The sequence below is a fragment of the Mesoplodon densirostris genome, chromosome 5, assembly GCF_025265405.1.
Source record: "Mesoplodon densirostris isolate mMesDen1 chromosome 5, mMesDen1 primary haplotype, whole genome shotgun sequence".
Lineage (NCBI taxonomy): Eukaryota > Metazoa > Chordata > Mammalia > Artiodactyla > Ziphiidae > Mesoplodon > Mesoplodon densirostris.
Genome location: NC_082665.1, coordinates 133950782 through 133971181, shown reverse-complemented (window position 1 = coordinate 133971181; position 20400 = coordinate 133950782). Strand labels below are relative to the sequence as shown.

The 20400-nt window shown below is 37.6% G+C and overlaps 1 protein-coding gene across 1 annotated transcript in view; it reads right to left on the bottom strand.

The window, feature by feature from the left end:
• Positions 1–218: 218 nt before the first annotated feature.
• GPR149 (G protein-coupled receptor 149) overlaps positions 219–20400 on the bottom strand; it is a 78743-nt gene continuing 58561 nt past the window's right edge. The window contains exon 4 of the mRNA XM_060100281.1: positions 219–791. Within this exon, the coding sequence (XP_059956264.1) occupies positions 219–791 (573 nt within the window). The remainder of the gene's footprint in view (positions 792–20400) is intronic.

Sequence of the window (20400 nt, the reverse complement as noted above, 5' to 3'; positions counted from 1 at the left end):
ACATGCCGCGGAGCGGCTGGGCCCGTAAGCCATGGCCGCTGAGCCTGCGCGTCCGGAGCCTGTGCTCCGCAACGGGAGAGGCCACAACAGTGAGAGGCCCGCATACCGCAAAAAAAAAAAAAAAAAAAAAAGGAAATCAAATAGCCTCAGAACAACGGTGTTAGTTTAGTAGTTTGAAGTTGCAGAGCCGTTCTTGCCTTTATTAGGCCAAATGATCACTAGTTATCCTTGCTTTCTTCTTCTCTTTTCCTATAAGCTTTATTTAACAACTGGATTTCCTCCTGGTAGCCATCCCTCTCTTGGCTCTGCCTTTTACTGTTCTGCCTGTGTGCTTCAACAGTGTCTGGAATGGAGATGTTGATATCACCATCAGGATTACTTGTGGGTAAAAAGAGAGAATATGAGGCTGTTTCCCCTAAATCACACGAAACAAATCTGTTTTCTTTCCGTGAGTAGCGTAGGGAAGGAGATCTGACCTGTGTGGAGGACTGGCTGATGTTGCTAATAATTGACACCGTGTCCAAGGCCTCTTCATTATCACAAATTTCAAGAACCTCCAAGTGTATTTTCACGCTGGTGTCCGCAAATGTGGAGGGAGAATCTTCTGAGTTTGGTTCATGGCCAACACTTTTGGATCGATAGACTTCTATTTTCTTAGAGGCTGGGGTTATTTTTTGTCCTTCTGTGCTCACCTCATAGGTAGAAAGAGAGAGGGTTTTCCCGGTTGGGGCTTGGAGAGACACGGTCCCCTGAAATGCACACAGGGGAATGGCCAGGGCACCACCGGAACGCTGGGGACAAAAACAAAATGGTTATTATTGAAAACTGGTGTCTGAGATTGGACCATTTAGTAATTCATTTTATTCATCAAAATGGTAACGTTTTTCTATTTCAAACCCAATTCCATAGAAACCTTTTACAGATATGGGACTGAAATTCTGTCATCAAAGCTCTGTAGCTTAGTTTCTCCTAGGTCAAATACTACATCTAAATGAGGGCAGTCAGAAACCTATCTTTGATGATAAAGAGACATATTTCCACAGTTTAAGGCACAATTTGTGTACTGTGGCCAGCAGGAGATGGGCAGAATATGGGCATAACATCGAATTCATATTTACACTCTGGAATTGCTTTTATATTTTTGTAACATGTTCAGCTACATTAAAAAGCTTTCATATAGGTTGAAAGAAATGCAGAATGTGTTATCAAAATGCACTTTTTCTTCCTGTTTAGTATGCCAGAGAGAGTGACACCTGTGAAACTATGGTTCAAATGAAATACAAAGAATATTTCGACTGTAGGTTTGAGCACACAGAAGAGGAACCAAATGTCACCAGAACTGTGTGGTACGGTGTGCTTACTTTTCCACAGAGCATTCACAGTCATTAAAGTAAACCCAGTAATAGAGAATGCCCTCACATCCCTGCAAAACTTTTATATTATATTTAGAAGTATTAAAATTTTGTTTTTAAATTGTACTCACCACTGAGAACTGCTTAAGAAATGAAGACTAATTCTTATGATAGTCTGTGCTTTATATTGTTGATCCATACCTTCATACTTTCAGTTGACTCTTTATGATTAGATGTTAGTTTCCGAAGAAGGCAGTAATATGCCAACCTTAGAGCAGTGGTGCTAAAAGCTAGATCCCCAGACCAGCATTATCTGCATCACCTGGTAACTTGTAAGAAATGCGATTTTTGAGTCCTACCCCAGGCCTACCGAATTAGAAACACTAGGGGTGGGGTTCAGCAGCCTGTGTTATAACAAGCCCTCTAGGTGATTCTGTTGCGTGGTGAGATTCAAGATCCATTGCTGTAGCTAAAGAAATGCTGTAGCCCAGAAAGAAAAGGTGAGGGGAGGGGTGGTTAACAGACACTTTTTATATGTGTGCCCACCATCTGTAAAGTGTGGAATTACTCACTGGATTGGCTTAAATGTGTCCTTCCACCAGGGGAATGGACGTGAGGGCTCTTAATGTTTTGCCAATTTAGGATGATCACCCTTCCCAGTTTGCCTGTGACCGTCCCAGTTTTAGCACTGAAATTCCTGCATCCCAGGAAGCCTCTCAGTCCCAGGGAAACCAGGACGGTTGGTCACGCTATTTTCCATGGGCATTTTGTATCTGGACCTAAGAGTAGCTAGAGAAAGCCTAGGACCAGGGTCCCACATTAAAGAACAGTTTGTATTCTCATCTACTTAGGGAAATTTATTTTATTTTATTATTTTTTTTTTTGTGGTACGTGGGCCTCTCACTGTTGTGGCCTCTCCCGTTGTGGAGCACAGGCTCCGGACGCGCAGGCTCAGTGGCCATAGCTCACGGGCCCAGCCGCTCTGCGGCATGTGGGATCTTCCCGGACCAGGTCACGAACCTGTGTCCCCTGCATCAGCAGGCAGACTCTCAACCACTGCGCCACCAGGGAAGCCCTACTTAGGGAAATTTTAAGGGAGGATACATCATGAGCTTCGTTCAGGTGGCTTCATGCCACACCCACTGAATTTCGGGACCAAGAAAAATATAGTCTAGGATGTGTGAGACATTGCACTAGTCTTTCCCAGTTATTCCCTATGGAGTAGGCTTCAATTCTGTTTATCCATAAAGGGACCTGGGGACCTACATTTAGGGCCTTGCACCCTAAAGGGCCATAAACTTTGAAAACTTACAGCATAAATATCAGTTTGCCCTTCTGCTGAGGCAGAACTTGACCAACTTCACTTGTGTGAAGTTGACTGAAGCAAAAGAGACAGAGGGAAAATACTTAATTTCATTACCATACGAGAGCATTGTTTGAGTGCTTTTGGTAAAGGAGGAGTGCCTTCATTTATTTTTTATTCATCATTCATTCAACATTTTCTGAATATTATCTGCAAATTTCTAAGCTTGCACTGGATGCATTCAAAGACCTCACAGATGGTTGGGTGGGAAAGACAGGTAAGAAAGTAAAAATTTCATCTCTAACTATAGTAATAGAGCTAGGAACCAAGCTCAAAGGTGTTCAAGGAATGACCACCTCTGATAGAGAGATTTCATGTAGGGGTGGCATTTGAAATTGATCTTAAGAAAAGATCAACAGTTTTAAAGCCTTGCTTTCGGAGTTATTATAAATCATGAGTTTAAGGACGAACCTAAAAACTTTCCATCCTCAGAAAAAGTCAGAAACTTCTGTTTCTTTTTTTTTTTTTTTTTTTTTGCGGTACGCGGGCCTCTCACTGTTGTGGCCTCTCCTGTTGCAGAGCACAGGCTCCGGACGTGCAGGCTCAGCGGCCATGGCTCACGAGCCCAGCCGCTGCGCGGCATGTGGGATCTTCCCAGACCGGGGCACGAACCCATGTCCCCTGCATCGGCAGGCGGACTCTCAACCACTGCGCCACCAGGGAAGCCCCTGTTTCTTTTTAAAACAGAATTTACCAAGACATTATTTAATCAGAAAATTTGACTGTAATTTAATAATGTGAATTTTAAGTACAGCCTTCTTTATTCTGAGAGCTAGTTAACCTGAAAGCTGACCTCCTTACATTATACTTTATTGCAAGGAGAAAAAACATCCCTAATCGGTACTTTAAAAATTGTTCATAAGTTTTCTCTTTGGCATGGTACGCTATATAAACAAAGCCCTATGGAGTATGCTAGTTTAAAAAAGATGAGATGAGAAAACTAAGTTATCAGCACCCAGCAGTATTGGCATTTTTTTTTTTTTTTTTTTTTTTTTTTTTTGTGGTACACGGACCTCTCACTGTTGTGGCCTCTCCCGTTGTGGAGCACAGGCTCCGGACGCTCATGCTCAGCGTCCATGGCTCACGGGCCCAGCCGCTCCGTGGCATGTGGGATCTTCCTGGACCAGGGCACAAACCCGTATCCCCTACATCGGCAGGTGGACTCTCAACCACTGCGCCACCAGGGAAGCCCTTGGCCTATTTTTTTAAAAGAACTTTCACTGTAGGATCAACAGCATAACCATATTTTTATATGTACCAACTTGCATCACTGATGAGCAGTTAATATAAAAGCAAAAGCAAATGTGATTTTTTTGCATCTGATTTTATACACCCAAATACTGCAGATTTCAATAGCTCCCCCATGCTAACCTCATCTTCAAATGAAAAAACAAGCTTTACTGAGTTATCAAATGACAGCTCATTAAAATCGGCAACTGAGAGCTGCATAGTGCCAGAGCTTAGCTAAGTATGAAGTCTGATTATTCTGAAATAGCACACAGAGTGCTGAGTTATCAAAATTATTTTGTGAAACATTCAAAAGACTATGATTGAGAGTCATAGAAGTAAAAACACAGAGACAGATTATATAGAAATAGATCTGAGCACACTTTATACTCTTAATTCAAAATTGGAAGGTTAGTTTCAGGAAAACGGTACTGTCATTTTAAGCTAATTCAGTTATTTTAATTTTACTGGTTATGAAAGTATTTAATGTATAAGTTGTTTTGGTTTTAGATTTGTATAAGAAGTACAAGTGTAAGGTGTTTACAACAAATTTTGTTTGTATGTCTTTAAGCAAAATCATAAAATTTGATTTGACAATGAGGTTTATATAATTTTTTCTCTTTTGTCTATTATTTAAGTTAGAGAAACATTGTTCTGGGAGAGGGAAAATGGAGCTTGAACTAACGGAGCAGTAATAGAGATTTAGGGAGGGAGCTGACAAAATTTGAGTAAAATCAACAGGATTTTCCACCTCTTTTAGGATATGGAAGGAGGACTAAAATGGAGAGAGATTAGAAGCTAGGAGAACAGACGAGTTGAACCACTGTTATATACTAGGACTTGATTAGCTGGTAGGTCTATAGCAGTGGAATGAAGAGGCTCTCATAACTTAAGAGCCCATAGAATGCAGAAATACTGAAGCTTATAAACAATTGCATTTCCCTGTGATTTGTGCTACAATAGACCCAGGCTGGAGTATTGTGAGAATATGGAATAAAAGCACCTAACCTAAGTGGAGTGAGGGAAAAGGAGGCCTGAAAAAAAAAAGTTGGAAATAAATAGGAGACAAAAGAAACAATGTTTCCACATGGGAAAACTATATTGTAAATATGGCAATTTTCTTTTACTTTATTGGTTTAATATAAGTTTAATAAAAATTCCAATGGAATACCAATGGAATTTTATTTTAGAACTTGGAAAGTTTCTTCTAAGATTTACTTGCAAGAGTAAATGCTTATGGATAACCAAGAAATGTGGAAACAGGGGCTTCCCTGGTGGCGTAGTGGTTGAGAGTCCGCCTGCCGATGCAGGGGACACGGGTTCGTGCTCCGGTCTGGTAGGATCCCACATGCCGCGGAGCGGCTGGGCCTGTGATCCGTGGCCACTGAGCCTGCGCGTCCGGAGCTTGTGCTCCACAACGGGAGAGGCCACAACAGTGAGAGGCCCGCGTACCGCAAAAAAAAAAAAAAAAAAAAAAAAGAAATGTGGAAACAGACTAATGAGGTGACTTTGCAAATATAATATGAAGCTATGTAATTAAGACAGGGTGTTAATGGCAAGATTTGATCAAGCAGAGTCAAGAAACAAGACATAGTATATCATGAAGATAGCATTTCAAAATAAGGATTCAAGTGAGCTTTTACATATTATTGGCTATTCATTACAAAATTAAGTTAGACCCCTTTTCATGTTATATGCAAAAATGATTTCTTGAGTCTTAATAATTCCTTTAAAATCCTGAGTGAAGAAGACCTTTCCAAATCAGGAATGAAAATCAGAAATGACAAAGTACAAGATGGACAGATTTTACTGCAGAAAAATTAAAACTATCTGTATAGAAATATATGCTGAAAGCAATGGTAAAACACAAATGGCAGCCTGGGAGACAATATTTGTAGTGTGCATAAAACAAAGTTTAATAGCCATAATATGGAGACTTTCTCCAAAATCAATAAGATAAACATCCCAGTAGGAAAGTGGAAATAGGAAGTGAGCAAAGCAATTAAAGGAAGAAATATAAATGGAGAATAAACATATGAAAAGATATGTAATTTCACTGATAATCAAAAAAAGGTGTAAGTAAAAACACTTGATCATTTTTAGCATCTCAGATTGCCCTCCATCAAAAAAAATAAAAAACCAAGAAAAAGGAAAAAAAAGATGCCATCTTTCAAGTGTATTTTGATTGTATTTGACTATAAAATAAAAACTTCATATACTTACCAGCAATCCTATTTCTGTGAGTCAATTCCACCACCAGATATTCAACCCATAGTAATGTCTATTTCAGTACTATTGTAAAGTAGAAATACCCTAAATGTCCATCATTCAGAAAATAGTTGAATGAATTATCATACAGTAATATACTGGAAAACTATCTTGAAAGAATGAGGTGAAACTATGAGTTGTGCCTGGGTAAAATAATTTCAATACATTTTAAGTTACAAAAGCAAATTACAAAGTAATATGTATGGTATAATCTAGTTTTCTTGCAGAAAAACACCAGAAATCAACCCAGAAAATTACACATGTATAGGAATAAAAAATACACAGACACAAGCACACCTGTATACTATAGTCATAGAAAAGGTTTGAAAGGCTACATACCAAACAATTCTTTTCTCTGTAAGTGGATGGGAGGGAGGATTTTTTTTTTTTTTAATTTTTGGCTGCATTGGGTTCTCGTTGCCGCACGCAGGCTTTCTTTTAGTTGCGGTGAGTGGGGGCTACTCTTCGTTGCGGTGCGCGGGCTCTAGGCACACAGGCTTCAGTGGTTGTGGCGCATGGGCTCAGTAGTTGTGGCACGCGGGCTTAGTTGCTCCGCGGCACGTGGGATCTTCCTGGACCAGGGCTCGAACCCGTGTCCTCTGCATTGGCAGGCAGATTCTTAACCACTGTGCCACCAGGGAAGCCCTGGAGGGAGGATTTTGAGTTTTATTTTTAAATTATTTGATGATTTTGCTCATGGAAGTTGATTAGGTAGTAGAAGAGGCAGAGAGTGGAAAAAATATCACTAGAAAGAAATCTAGACTACAAGGGTAGGATGATGCCTATGATAGTAATCAGCCTCAGGGTTCAATTAGGTAGTCAGATTGGGGTTTGTGCTGCTTTGGGGGTTTGTGCTACATTTGGGGTTTGTGTTGCATATGGGGTTTATGCTAGTTTTAGGTCAGGAGAGAGGAGACAAGCTGGATGAAGGGTACTGTCTCAAAATTTTGCCTTAACAGTTTGGTTGGTTAGAATGAGAGTCCCCATTGGGGTGCAGCTTATTTTCCATTCACATTTTAAAAGTGTAGACAATGGCACTTACAACAAGAAAAATAAAATTTTTTAATTATTAGAAAGGAAAAGGATCCTCTGATCCTAGGCAGGCACAAATTTATAGCACTCTCAAAGTGGCTAGGGTCTGTAATGAGTCAGATTCTCCTCACTAATTTTACTGGAAAAACTACTATAAACATTTGAGTCCAACAAGATGTCAATGTAAACACTGAGTTCAAATAAACAAAGAATTCCACTTCAGGAAAAAAAAAAAAAAAGAAATACTATAGATCTTGAGTCACAAACTACAGTTCAGCCCACAGGTTTACAAACCATTCTAAAAGTTCAAAAACAATTTCAAAAAGGGACTAAAATAAAAAGCAATAAAATCCTAAGAGAAAATTAATTGTAAGAAGGAGATAATACAAAAGACTGTTAATATTTGGTTTAATTTATCTTGATTTTTGTACTGGGTTGAATAGCATCCCCTCCAAAATTCATATCCACCCATGACCTGTGAATATGACCTTATTTGGAAATAACATCTTTGCAGATGTACTCAAATTAGGATGAAGTCATACTGGATTAGAGTGAGCCTTAATCCCAATAACTGGTGTTCTTTTAAGAAAAAAGAAATTTGGACATAGACTCACATAGGGAAGATGGACATGTGAAGAAGAAGACAGCATTTGGAGTCATGCTGTCATGAACCAAGATAGAATCCTCCTCTAGAGCCTCAGAGGAACATGGCCCTGCTGGCACCTTGATTTTGGATTTCTGGCCTCCAGAAATGTGAGTCAATAGATTTCTGTTGTTTAAGATATCCAACTTGTTACAGCTGCCCTAGGAAACTAATCAGTGTTTTATGAAAAGAGGCACAAAAATACATATGCATATACACGTTTTGCCAAGCCCTACAACTGCCTATTTTCCTGTGGAGACTGGAACTATGTGGCATTTCTGTCAAATCCACATAGAATGTAATCTCCTCAAAGGAAGGGAACATTCCCTTGTTGATCTTTATTTTTTCTGCTATTGCTGTCTCTAAGAGTGGCTGGCACATCAGAGCCCCTCAAAAAATATTTGTTGAGTGAATAAATGTGTGCAGGAATGAATGAATCTGCAGCATTGACTTTGTAGGGTTTTTAGATTCCATATCTTAACTTTTTTTTTTTGAAGTATAGTTGATTTACAATGTTGTGTTAATTTCTGCTGTACAGCAGAGTGATTCAGTTATACATATATACACATTCTTTTAAAAATTTTGTTCCATTATGGTTTATCAGGATATTGAATAAAGTTCCCTGTGCTATACAATAGGACCTTATTTATCTTAACTTTCTAAAGCACAAAACATAAGATCAATTTTTAAAAATACAGGTTTCCCTTGCTATCTGAAAGTACAGTGTTCGGGTGAAAATTTACATAAGCTAAAATGGTGTAAAGTGAAGAAGCAATTACCCTAGGACACATCTTGCCAATAGATGCACAAAATTAATTGAGATAAAGCACAGATGCTCATAGACACGGTTCAAAGCTATGGCGGCTTGATGCCGAGATGCTGAGTATATTTTCCAGAGAAGGAGCTGAGTGCTGCGATTCTCGCAGCTCTGGGGGTGCACTGCTTCTATAAAGGCTTGTTGCAAATCAAAAACTGAATGTTATTTTCACTTTTTGCCTTTCTTATTTAAAGCAAAAATCCTCTTTGGATTTCTTTCAGTTAGCGAAAACTGGTTCTAATGTAGGTCTTTCGTAAAAGCGAAGTGGAATAAAAGTGAATTTTCGAAAAGCAGGAGACACCTGTATTATTGTTTAAAATTTATCTATTTTTATTTTAACAGCCCTATATAATACCTGATGATACTTACAAGTGCATCAGAAGTATGGTCATATTGGAACGTATTCTGTTTTTTTTTTTTTTGCAGTACGCGGGCCTCTCACTGTTGTGGCCTCTTACTGTTGTGGCCTCTCCCGTTGCGGAGCACAGGCTCCGGACGCGCAGGCTCAGCGGCCATGGCTCACGGGCCCAGCCGCTCGACGGCATGTGGGCTCTTCCCGGACCGGGGCATGAACCCGTGTCCCCTGCATTGGCAGGAGGACTCTCAACCACTGCGCCACCAGGGAAGCCCGGAACATATTCTTTTTTGAAAATAAAATAGGATATTGAGAGACTGAATTGTATGTGAAAGTTTATTGCATGATAAAAAATGGTAGATTCAGAGAACATAAAACTACTCATTTCGTAGTCTCTGCTTTCTTTCCATTTAAAAGCCTATGAATTAGCATATGCTGTCAGGAATAGTGCCAATCCATTATTGCTGTATTCCTGAGTGTAGGTGGCTGGGAGCTTTTTTATTTGAAAATGAAAAGCGGTTTTCAAAACCTCAGAAATGCTTCAGAAGGAGAGATCATGCCATGTAAACACATTAGCACAAATAATCTGCTGTGATAATTGATTCAGACTAACTGACCTTGAGCATAATGAACTTTTTGTTTCTTCACTATAAGCCTCTAAGTGAAATCAGGGTGAAATTATAATATAAAAGAGTTGCTCCAAAATATCTCTCCTAACAGGTGAAGTTTCTGTTGATTATCTGAATCATTCAGTTTATGAAAGATGTATTACAGCATGTAGGATCATAGGACTGACTCACCAGAGACCATTTTATAAAGGGAGAACTGACAGCCAGAGAGGTGAAACTACCTGCCCAGGGTCACACAGGTAATAGTAGTAGGACTGGCACCAGGACTCAGGTGTCTTAACTCCCAGCTAAATGCTCTTCCCACTGCACCATGTTGTTACTTTGAAAGAAATCTGCTTTAGCCAGGGATGGTGGATCATGGGTTTTCTATCCAGGAAGCTAGAATTCTACCACTAACTCATGAATAATCCAAGTAACTGACAATTTTAATCTAAATTAAAATCATATAGATGATCTTTATGTGATTTAGGTGACTTTCAGGCATCAAAAAGTACAGACATTGAGGAATTAAGTCAAGCAGACCATCTAAGAGAGCTTGGAGGAGAAGAGATAGGGACACAAAAAAATAGCAGGGAGAGTGAGAACTTTGTAAGAAAAACAATAAACTAGACTTTTAATAATTTACTTTTGGAATTTTATTTAAAACTGTGTGATTACTATATTTTCATATATTCAAGTCCCCAAATAGTCCTTGTGTCATCCTGTCGCCTTCATTTAAATCTTTAGTAAACCAAAAAGAAGAACACACATGAATTGCTTAAAGAAAAGAGTAAGAGTGAGAAAACAAGGGCCTCTATAAAGGTCCTATTATGTGGCATGGAAAATGTTAGGTATTTTAACACATTTCCCATTTAATTCTCACAGACCTTCGAGCTATAAATTAAGATTTGCCTTGTTAGTGATGAAAAGTCTCACAACTGAGTGACAGATTTAGGATTGATATTCATCATAACAAATATTTACTGATCTGCTGAACACAGCCCATATATCAGACTTCTTACTAAAGCACTTTATATACATTTTCTTATTTAATTTTCACATCAACCTTATTAAATAGAGACACTCGTCACCCCAATTTTATAGAGGACATAATTGAGTCATAGGGAGGTAACTCCAGTTAGTAAATGGCATAGTCAAATCCAAATTCAGGATTATCTGTCTTAAGCCCTCTGTTTTTAGCTGTTTTGCTACTTCAAGGCGTAGTGTTAGGGAATAAAACATGAATAACACCTCACTCTTCGAATCCAGCTGGAACCTGTGATGTCATGTGGGAACAAGGGAGAAGGGGGATTTATTCACTTTAGGAAGTGAAGGGAGTATTTAGAGAAGATCTTTAAGAAAAGCATTTCTATACTTGACTGTAAAAATCCATAAAATGTTATAAACAAACATTTTGTAAATAGAATCTATGCTACAGTAAAAGAATTAACACAATTATAAGAAAAAAAAAAAAAAAAGGAATTCCCTGGTGGTCAAGTGGTTAGGACTCCGTGCTTTCACTGCTGTGGGCCCAGGCTCAATCCCTGGTTGGGGAACTAAGATCCTGCAAGCCACTCAGTGCAGCCAAAAAACCAACCAACCAAACAAACCAAACCAAACAAAACAAAAAACCCCACCACAATTATTTACATGCAATACTGACATAGTTGGCACTTACTGAAAATACATGTACAAAACACTTGGCTGAAAAAGAAATTTAAAATTAGAAAACTCAGAGCATTACTATCATGCACTTTGCAAATATCTCACAAGCACTTATGGCACAGCAAGTGAAGAGCACCAGGCTCCCTGGTAATATTTATGTAACTTTAATGTGCTTCCACAAGATTGTTGTGAAACCACCTGAACGTTGTCAAGAATAAAGTCAAATGCCATATTCCAAACTGAAAAAAAGAAAATGGTTTCTAAATAGGGTCCTAAAAGATAACTTCAGTTGGCAGAAAAGTAGGAAAAATGTAATCCAGGATGAGGGAACAGTAAGAACAAACGCAATTGGAATTTGGGGGAAATGACATAGTCGAGGGAAATGAGACTGGAAACAGAGTTTGGGCCCAGGGCCAAGAGCCCTGTCCACCAGGATAACAAGTTCTGATTGTATCCCATAGACAAGCAGGAACCACCTATTTTTGTTTATCGAAAGGAAGGAAATTAAGATATATGGAAGGTCTACTATGTACAGGCGCTTCATCTTGACACTTTACATGTGAAATCTAATTTAATATAATACTCCATAAGGAAGATAAAATTATTTTCATTTTATAGATAAATAAATTGAGGTGTGAAGAGGTTAATTAACTTGCTTAGGTTACATAGGAAGTTAAGTTTTGAATTGTGATATATACTCATCTCAGATTCCATATGCTTTCTGCTATGCCTCTTCTGGTCTAACATGATAATTGGGTAGCCTGTGAAATACAGATTGGGGAAGAAGAGTGTGGTGGTAGGGAGACCAATTAGGTAGTTTTAAAAATCATTGTGTACAAAAGAAAAGGGAATCTGAACTTCAGTACTGGTAGTAGAAACACATATGTGGGATGGACTATAGGGGAATTGCATAGGCAAAACTCTTGAGATTGTGGCGGGTCCTGGTGAAATAGGGCTATGGAGTCACGTATACCTGTCTTTGAACTCTGTCGAGTCACTGTCTTTGTAATCCTTACCTCTCTAAGCCTCAGCTGTTTCATTTGCAAAATATGAAGAATAAATGAGTTAATGAATGTAAAATGATTAGCTGAGTGCCTTGGACAAAGTTAAGTGCTCCATAACTATTAGCTACTTTGGGGAGGTAAGAGACAGGAAACCACGATGTTTTTGAGATTCTATTGCTAGTGTCTAGTACTAGTAGTTGAGATAAGGAGCTTAGGAGGATGTTGATAATTTAATGCTACTTTAACAGTCTTCATCTCCTAGTCATTTTATAATGATTTAAAATTTTGCCCTGATACTAAAACTAAACAGAGATAATCCAAAAAAGAAAACTACAGAGAGCTATAACTCATTAATATAAATGCAAACATTCTTAACAAATATTAGCAAGTGGCATTAAGCAGTCAATAAAAAGAATTAAACTTCATGATTAAGTGGGGTTTATTCCAAATGCAAGGCTAGTTTCAATATTCCAGAATAGGTTGATGTGACCCACCATATTAATAGGCTGAAGAAGAAAAATCACATGATTATATGAATTGATGCAGAAAAACTATTCGACAAAATTCAACATCCATTCATGATAAAAGAAAAGTAAGATCAAGAGTAAGTTCCTTTCCTTGATAAAGAGCATCTATAAAAACCCTATAGCTAACGTTACACTTAATGGTAAGAGACTTCTTACTCTTAAGAGCAGGGACAAGGCAAGGATGTCAGTTTTTACCACTTCTGCTCAACATAGTGCTGGAAGTTCCAGTCAGTGCAATAAGTCAAGAAAAGGAAGAACTAAAACTGTCAGTACTTAGATTACATTGGTTTAAGCAGAAAACCCCAAGGAATCTACAAAAACTCCTAGAACTAATAAATGAGCTAATCAAGGTTGCCTGCAAGTTAAACATACAAAGTCATTTCTATTTCTATATACTAGCAAATGAATGTATGGATGTGAAAATTGGAAATTACAGTACTATTTACAATTGCTTAAAAAAGTGAAATACATGTTAGTCTAACAAAACCTATGTAGAACTTACATGCTGGAAACTACATGACTCATGAAAGAAATCAAAGAAGTTCTAAATAAAAGGAGAGACATAACACGTACATGGACTGAAAGACTCATTATAGTAAAAATGTCAGTTTTCCCCAAATAGATATATAGATTTAATGCACTTCCCAATAAAATTCCATCAAGATTTTTTTTGCAGATACAGACATGTTTATTCTAAAATGAATATGAAAAGACAAATGAACAGGATTGTTAAGTTATTTTGAAAAAAAATGAATATAGTGGGAGTAATCAATCTACCTAACTTCAGTATAGCTACAAAAATCTAGACTGTGTTATTGGTGGAGGGATATACACATAGGTCAATGGAATAGAATAGAGAACCCAGAAGTAGTAGACCCACACAAATATACCCAACTGCTTTTTGACAAAGGTGCAAAACCAATTCAATAGGCTTTTTAGCAAATGATGCAGGAGCAATTGACATCCATAGGCAAAAAAATTAACCTAGAACTAAGTTTCATACTTTATTCAAAAATTGACTCAAAATGGATCACAGGCTTAAATGTAAGATGTAAAACTATAAAAATTTTAGTAAAAACATAGGTGAAAATCTTTGAGACCTAAGGCTAGACAAAGAGTTCTCTTAGACCTGGTACCAAAAGCATGATTCATAATAGGAAAATTAATAAATTAGACTTCATCAAAATTAAAAACTTTTGCTCTGTGCAAATGCAGATTTTGACTCAGTAGGTCTGTGCTGGTCTGAGATTCTGCACTTAATAAAATTTCTCAGATGATGCTGAGGCTGCTGGTCCATGGACCACACATTAAGTAGCAAAATCTGTAAGGCTCCTTACAGTTCTAAAATTACATGATTTCACAGGTGAATAGATTTTGTTATTTTATAGTGTTAGCAGTTTAGAAAAGTAGAGAGAATTCAGTATCAGTTGACAGAATAATAGAAAGCCCCTCCAAAGCTAATTTATAGCTGAATAGGATGAGAAACAAACTCGTATCTTTTCACATGCCTTTAATATATTCTAATATTTTATTCAAATGACACATATTTCAAATGATGAACCATCCTGATGAAAAATGATCAAGTTTCAGCATGAATCTTCATTTTACATTGATCTTACGACCAAAACATAAGCTTCTGAAATGAATATATCATTGCATTTAAATTGCTTTATTTTTTATTTATGGAAATTAGTATTCTCATATTTTCAATTCATACTTTTGGGCTTTATCTGAGCCCATGAGCACAATCAGCACAGGCTATAAGAAATCCTGTGGGAATTTTTTTTTTTTAATTTATTTATTTTTGGCTGTGTTGGGTCTTCATTGCGTGGGCTTTTGCAGTGAGCGGGGGTTACTCTTCATTGTGGTACACTGGCTTCTCATTGCAGTGGCTTCTCTTGTTGCGGAGCACGGGCTCTAGGCACGTGGGCTTCAGTAGTTGTGGCACACAGGCTCAGCAGTTGTGGCTCATGGGCTTAGTTGCTCCAGGGCATGTGGGATCTTCCCGGACCAGGGCTTGAACCCGTGTCCCCTACACTGGCAGGCGGATTCTTAACCACTGCACCACCAGGAACTCCCCTGTGGGAATTTTGAATTTAAGTGTGTAAAATTGTAGCTCTTGGGATTATTGGATAGGTTTTCCATTCTCTGATCTAATAGAAACGAAATCTCTTGTAACTCGAACAATGACATTTCTGTTTAGATATGATATGTATCCAAAGTTATTTCCATGTGAAATAAATGGAAATAAAGAATAAATAAATTTCTTCTTTATTTACAGAAGAAACCAATTCTTTCTGTTTTTCTAACAAAATAGAGAATAAACTGTAACTTGAAAGAAAGCATGCATTGATTCTATTTGGAATATACAATTTTATCAGGAATAAATGAATCCTAAGAAGTGAAATAGTTTTTCTCATCTAAATGATAAACACCCATTCAATTGGATGTTGTATCAGTTAGGGATACCCTACTAAAAATTGTTGCACAAATATTTTTTCTCATACTTCATGAACCTGAATTAGCTCAGGAATGAATGTATATTTTCATTTGTAAGACAGTTTCAAAGGATAAATACAGTGTTTTTGGTAAGATTACTATACTTCAGAAAAGGTGTTAAAATTCATGTTGATGGTATTTATAAAAGTACAGAAGAGGGCTTCCCTGGTGGCGCAGTCGTTGAGAGTCCGCCTGCCGATGCAGGGGACACGGGTTCGAGCCCCGGTCCGGGAAGATCCCACGTGCTGCGGAGCGGCTGGGCCCGTGAGCCATGGCCGCTGAGCCTGCGCGTCCGGAGCCTGTGCTCCGCAACGAGAGAGGCCACAACAATGAGAAGCCCGCGTACCGCAAAAAAAAAAAAAAGTACAGAAGACAAAATGTTGTTATTAGACAGCATAATAAAAAAGATGAAATCAAAAGAACACAAATCTATGGAGATAGTAGTTTAGCGGTATCCTGGGACAGGGGATGGTGATGGATTAAGAGTAAATGGGCAGGGACTTCCCTGGTGGCCCAGTGGTTAAGACTTCGCACTCCCAATGCAGGGGCCCAGGGTTCTAACCCTGGTTGGGGAACTGGATCCTGCATGCCACAACTAAAAGATCCCACACACGGCAACAAAGATCCCGCCTGCCACAACTAAGACCTGGCACAGCCAAATAAATAAAAATTTTAAAATAATTAAAAAAAAAGAATAAATGGGCACATGGGATCTAATTGGTGTGATGAAATGTTCTAAAACAGATTTACTAGAAATCATTGAATTGTACACTTGAAATGAGAGAATTATATAATATGTAAAATGTTCCTCAATAAAGTATTTTTTTAAAGAACATTTGACTGATATTCAGGAGACCCTGAAAAACAGCACTTCCATTTCAATATTCTTTGACTCTATTTTGGCAAAGTTAGCCTCAAAGAAAGCACTTTGTTCCTTGAAAAATATCTAAGCAGGGATGTTCTTCTGAAAGAAATTGAAATATAAAAATTTCCTTTAAAAACTTGCTCCCAAAATTATGGATCCAAGCCCCTTCAAAGACCCCTCCCCTTTTTTACCAATAGGACATTGTTGCTGATGGAACATATTTTATGCTTTCAAAATATATTAAACCTAAGCCACCATGCATTCTGTACAATGAAAATGTCTGTGGTGGGAAAATAAAACAGCAAGAAAGAAAGTGAAGATTATAAACCACTGTTTAGAAAGAAACCTGTAAGGAGAGTTTCATGACGCTTAATATAGTTCTAATTTAAATCTTCAATCATAGGAAATATTTATTGAACACTAGATATAGTTAAAAGACCATGTAGAACCCTGCATATATGAGTATATATGGGGTTTGTGTATGTCTGTATTATATATGTGTGTATAATAATTTATAGCTAACTTTTTCCTGATGGTAAAAATAATACATTACTGTAAATTTTTGCAATTACAATAATATCTGAAGAATATGGACCAAACAGTCCTTAGGTATAGCAAATTAAGGACAACTTCCATGTGGCTATAGTTTTAAGAATTTTAATCCTTTTGAAAAAAGATTCATTCAACGCTATACAGCCTATGTGGATAGCATGAGTTATCTAAATTAATGGGATTTTCTCCTAATTTTTTGCAAAAATTTTTTTTTTGCAAAACAGTGGTGAAATTCTCTGGAAACTTTTTTTATACTTCTTGTCTAGAAAATCATTTGATAAATCTAATATTTATACCTTAAAAAAAGACAGTACATGCCATCAGACTCCATTCTCCAGAACTCCCTTCCTTGTATGCTTCCAGGTTAGAATTGGCCAAGACAGGGCTTGCTCAATATTTGGAAGGTAGGAACAAGATAGTGGTCATAACCACCTGGAACTATTTTCACAGGCAGGTATAGAGACAGAAGAAGAGATACGTGGCAGGTGCCACCATGTCATCTCACTCTCCTGCCCCACATCTAGCTTTGCTTACTGACTCCTGGCAGTGTTGACCAGCAGTGGCTCAGATCCACCCTTAGGTGCTTGGCTATGGATCCACAGAGGTTGTGGTTTATTCGCAGGCAACAGTTTTCATAGACCTCTACACAGATTCCCCCTTCATGTTCCTACTTTGGGACTAGACATATGTGGCTTCTTAAATTGACTAATTGGTAACTCCACATCTGGCCCTCCAACTTCTCTTCTAGACTCTTCTCTTCCCTAGATTTACCACAGTTCTAAATAAGTCTCTTATCCCATAACAGTGCTTTTGCTCCCCTGACTAAACCTTAGCTGACCAAAATCCTATTCAATGGAAGAGAAACCCCAACCTTAAGAGTAAAATAAATGAGATTATTTTTAATTAACTCAAAAACCCAACTATGCTTATGGATGAAGGTGTTGGAATGTAGTCCAATCACAGAATCTCTCTCATCCAGTAATAACATGAAGAAAAATAACAACCACGGGTTCAAGCAACAACGAAATAAAGGGCTCAGCCTCATGTACAGTAGTGGCTACAAAAAGAAACAAAGGAGTCACCCACTTCCAAAAGTAGTTGTACAGAAAGAAGATGACTAAATATCCTGATAACTCTGGCTATGAATTTTATTTTGGCAAGAAGTGGTTTGAAAAGTGGCTCTCAAAATGCGGGAGTCTGTATAGTCAAAACTATTTTCATAATGATACGAAAGCTTTATTTGCCATTTTCACTGTGTTGGCATGTTCACTGCTGGTGCAAAAGCAATGATAGGTAAAACTGCTGGCACTTTAACATGTTTCATGTTAGTCAACACCAAATCTACGAGTAGGCATTGTATCTTCCACCACTGTACATGCATGTCCATGCGTGCACACACACAGACAGACACACACACACTCCAATTTCACTTAAGAATGTCATTGATGAAGGTGAGTAGTATTATTATCCCCATTTTACAGATGAGTTAACTGAGTTGCAGAGATGTTAAGCGTCTTTTTCAAGGTCAAACACATATTAAGTGATAGAAATGAGATTCCAATTTGGGCAGTATTGTTCCAGAAAAAAAATCATTTATTTTAATCAATTATTTGATCCAATTCATTCATTTACTGTATTTTTATTGAGTACCTACTATAAGCCAGACACTATTCCAGTGACTGGGGGTATGAAATGATTTTCCATCCATCTATCCATCCATCCCTCTCTCTATATATATGCACATAGAGAGCTATGGTTCTTCCTGGGTGGTATAATTTTAGGTTAATTTCTCTCTTCTTTGTACTTTTCTGTACTGCTTGAATTTTTAAAATAGTGAGCATATGTTATTTTTATTAAAACAATAGTCATTATTCTTAAGATAAAACCAAATGTAGCTCGTTTCTCTTTTGAAGGAAATAGAAAGTAAATTTTCAAATCTTAAACTCAAAGGAGTATGAAAAGACTGCTTCGTTCTTTCTTCTCACTACGTACAAAGCAAAAGAACATGACATGTGGAAATTGTTTTCTCAGACTGAGTTAGAAGTCAAGGTCTCCAAAATCTTTCCATCCCACACAACAAATACTAAAGCAATTCTTTTTAAAAACATTACAAAGTTTCTTTAGAAAAAATTAACTAGAAGTCTTAGTGATATTATTTGATCTCAAAGAAGGACAATGCTAATGATACAGTTATACATCACCCATATGAACACTCTCTGGAAATTAACCACTTGCCTTCAGAGGAAATGAGTCCTGTGAAAGTGAAAATGCCATATCTGACTAGTCTTTTTATTTCTGAGAAGAGAATAATATACACATATAAAACAACATTAGGAAGAGATTAAAGTCTTTGTCCTAATAAAATCTACATGTTTGTAACATGCCTGATAGTGCATCTTTAATTGATGGAATTACTCAGATACTTAAATTTAAACTTTTCCTGGATTTTGGTTTTAATTCATGTAAATCATTTGTGTAGTAGATGATAGGACAACCATATGCACAAATGCATGCTTTTAACTTCACAGAGTGAAAATTGGTGATGCTCCAGTCTTTTTTAAAAAATTTGGGCCAATGCATAGTGTTTCTTCTCTCTTCCCCATCAGTTAAGGTTTCAGAATAAGTTGGCAGTCCTATCCTAATGTGGCAGTCCTAGAAATCTGCAATAGACCATCTAGGTTCTTAGAACCAATGATTCTCTGTATTATAAAAGTGTTTGAAGAAAATTTAATCCACCAATTGAGACTATTCGTTCTTCAATGAGTCGGGCCTTTGACCTGGCTTCTTCAATTCTTTAGACCAGTTGTTTCCAAATGCCATTCTTAGATTGGTGCTGAACTGACTCCATAAGAATCACCAGCAGAGTCTGTTAAGAATACAGATTTTTGGCCTCACTGTGGGAGAGCCTAACTCAGTATGTTTATAACTGGAACCAAGAATTTATATTTGTAAAGAGCTCTCCAAATGATTCCTACATATAGCCAGGGTTGGGACCCACTAACTTAGAAGATACAAGAAAATGAAGATAGAGCTGCGATGTCACACAGAGTAAATAATTTCCTAGTTAATTTACTGAACACTTCAGAAAAGGACATTAAGAAATATCTTGCTACAAGCCCCTATTCTCTGATTTCCAAGCTTTAGTCAGAATGACAAATAAAAAAGCCAATGGGCATTTGCATTGGCTGGGACATGTAAAAACTATTAAGGAGGAGACAGATTTATCATAAATTTAAAGTTCCAGAGCCACTCACAAGTATGGGCTACTCTGAAAACTGATTACTGTTGGAAGCTGTAGTGCCCTGAGTGGGGAGGGGAAACGAGGTTACAACCAGAAAGCATTTCTAGGTAAGTGTACCTGGGAAATGGCCTAACAAGATCTCAGAAAAAAGACACCTGAATCTCCAGGGCACCAATACATTTGTTATGATTTCTTCTCTTGTTCTAAATAAATATTCATTTTCATACCTTATTTTGTATTCATGATTTGTATACTTTATTATTTTATTTTTTATTTTACTTTTTTTTCCTTGGCCACACCGTGTGGCATGCAGGATCTTAGTTCCCCGACCAGGGATTGAACCTGCACTGGAACTGAAGAGTCCTAACCACTGGACCACCAG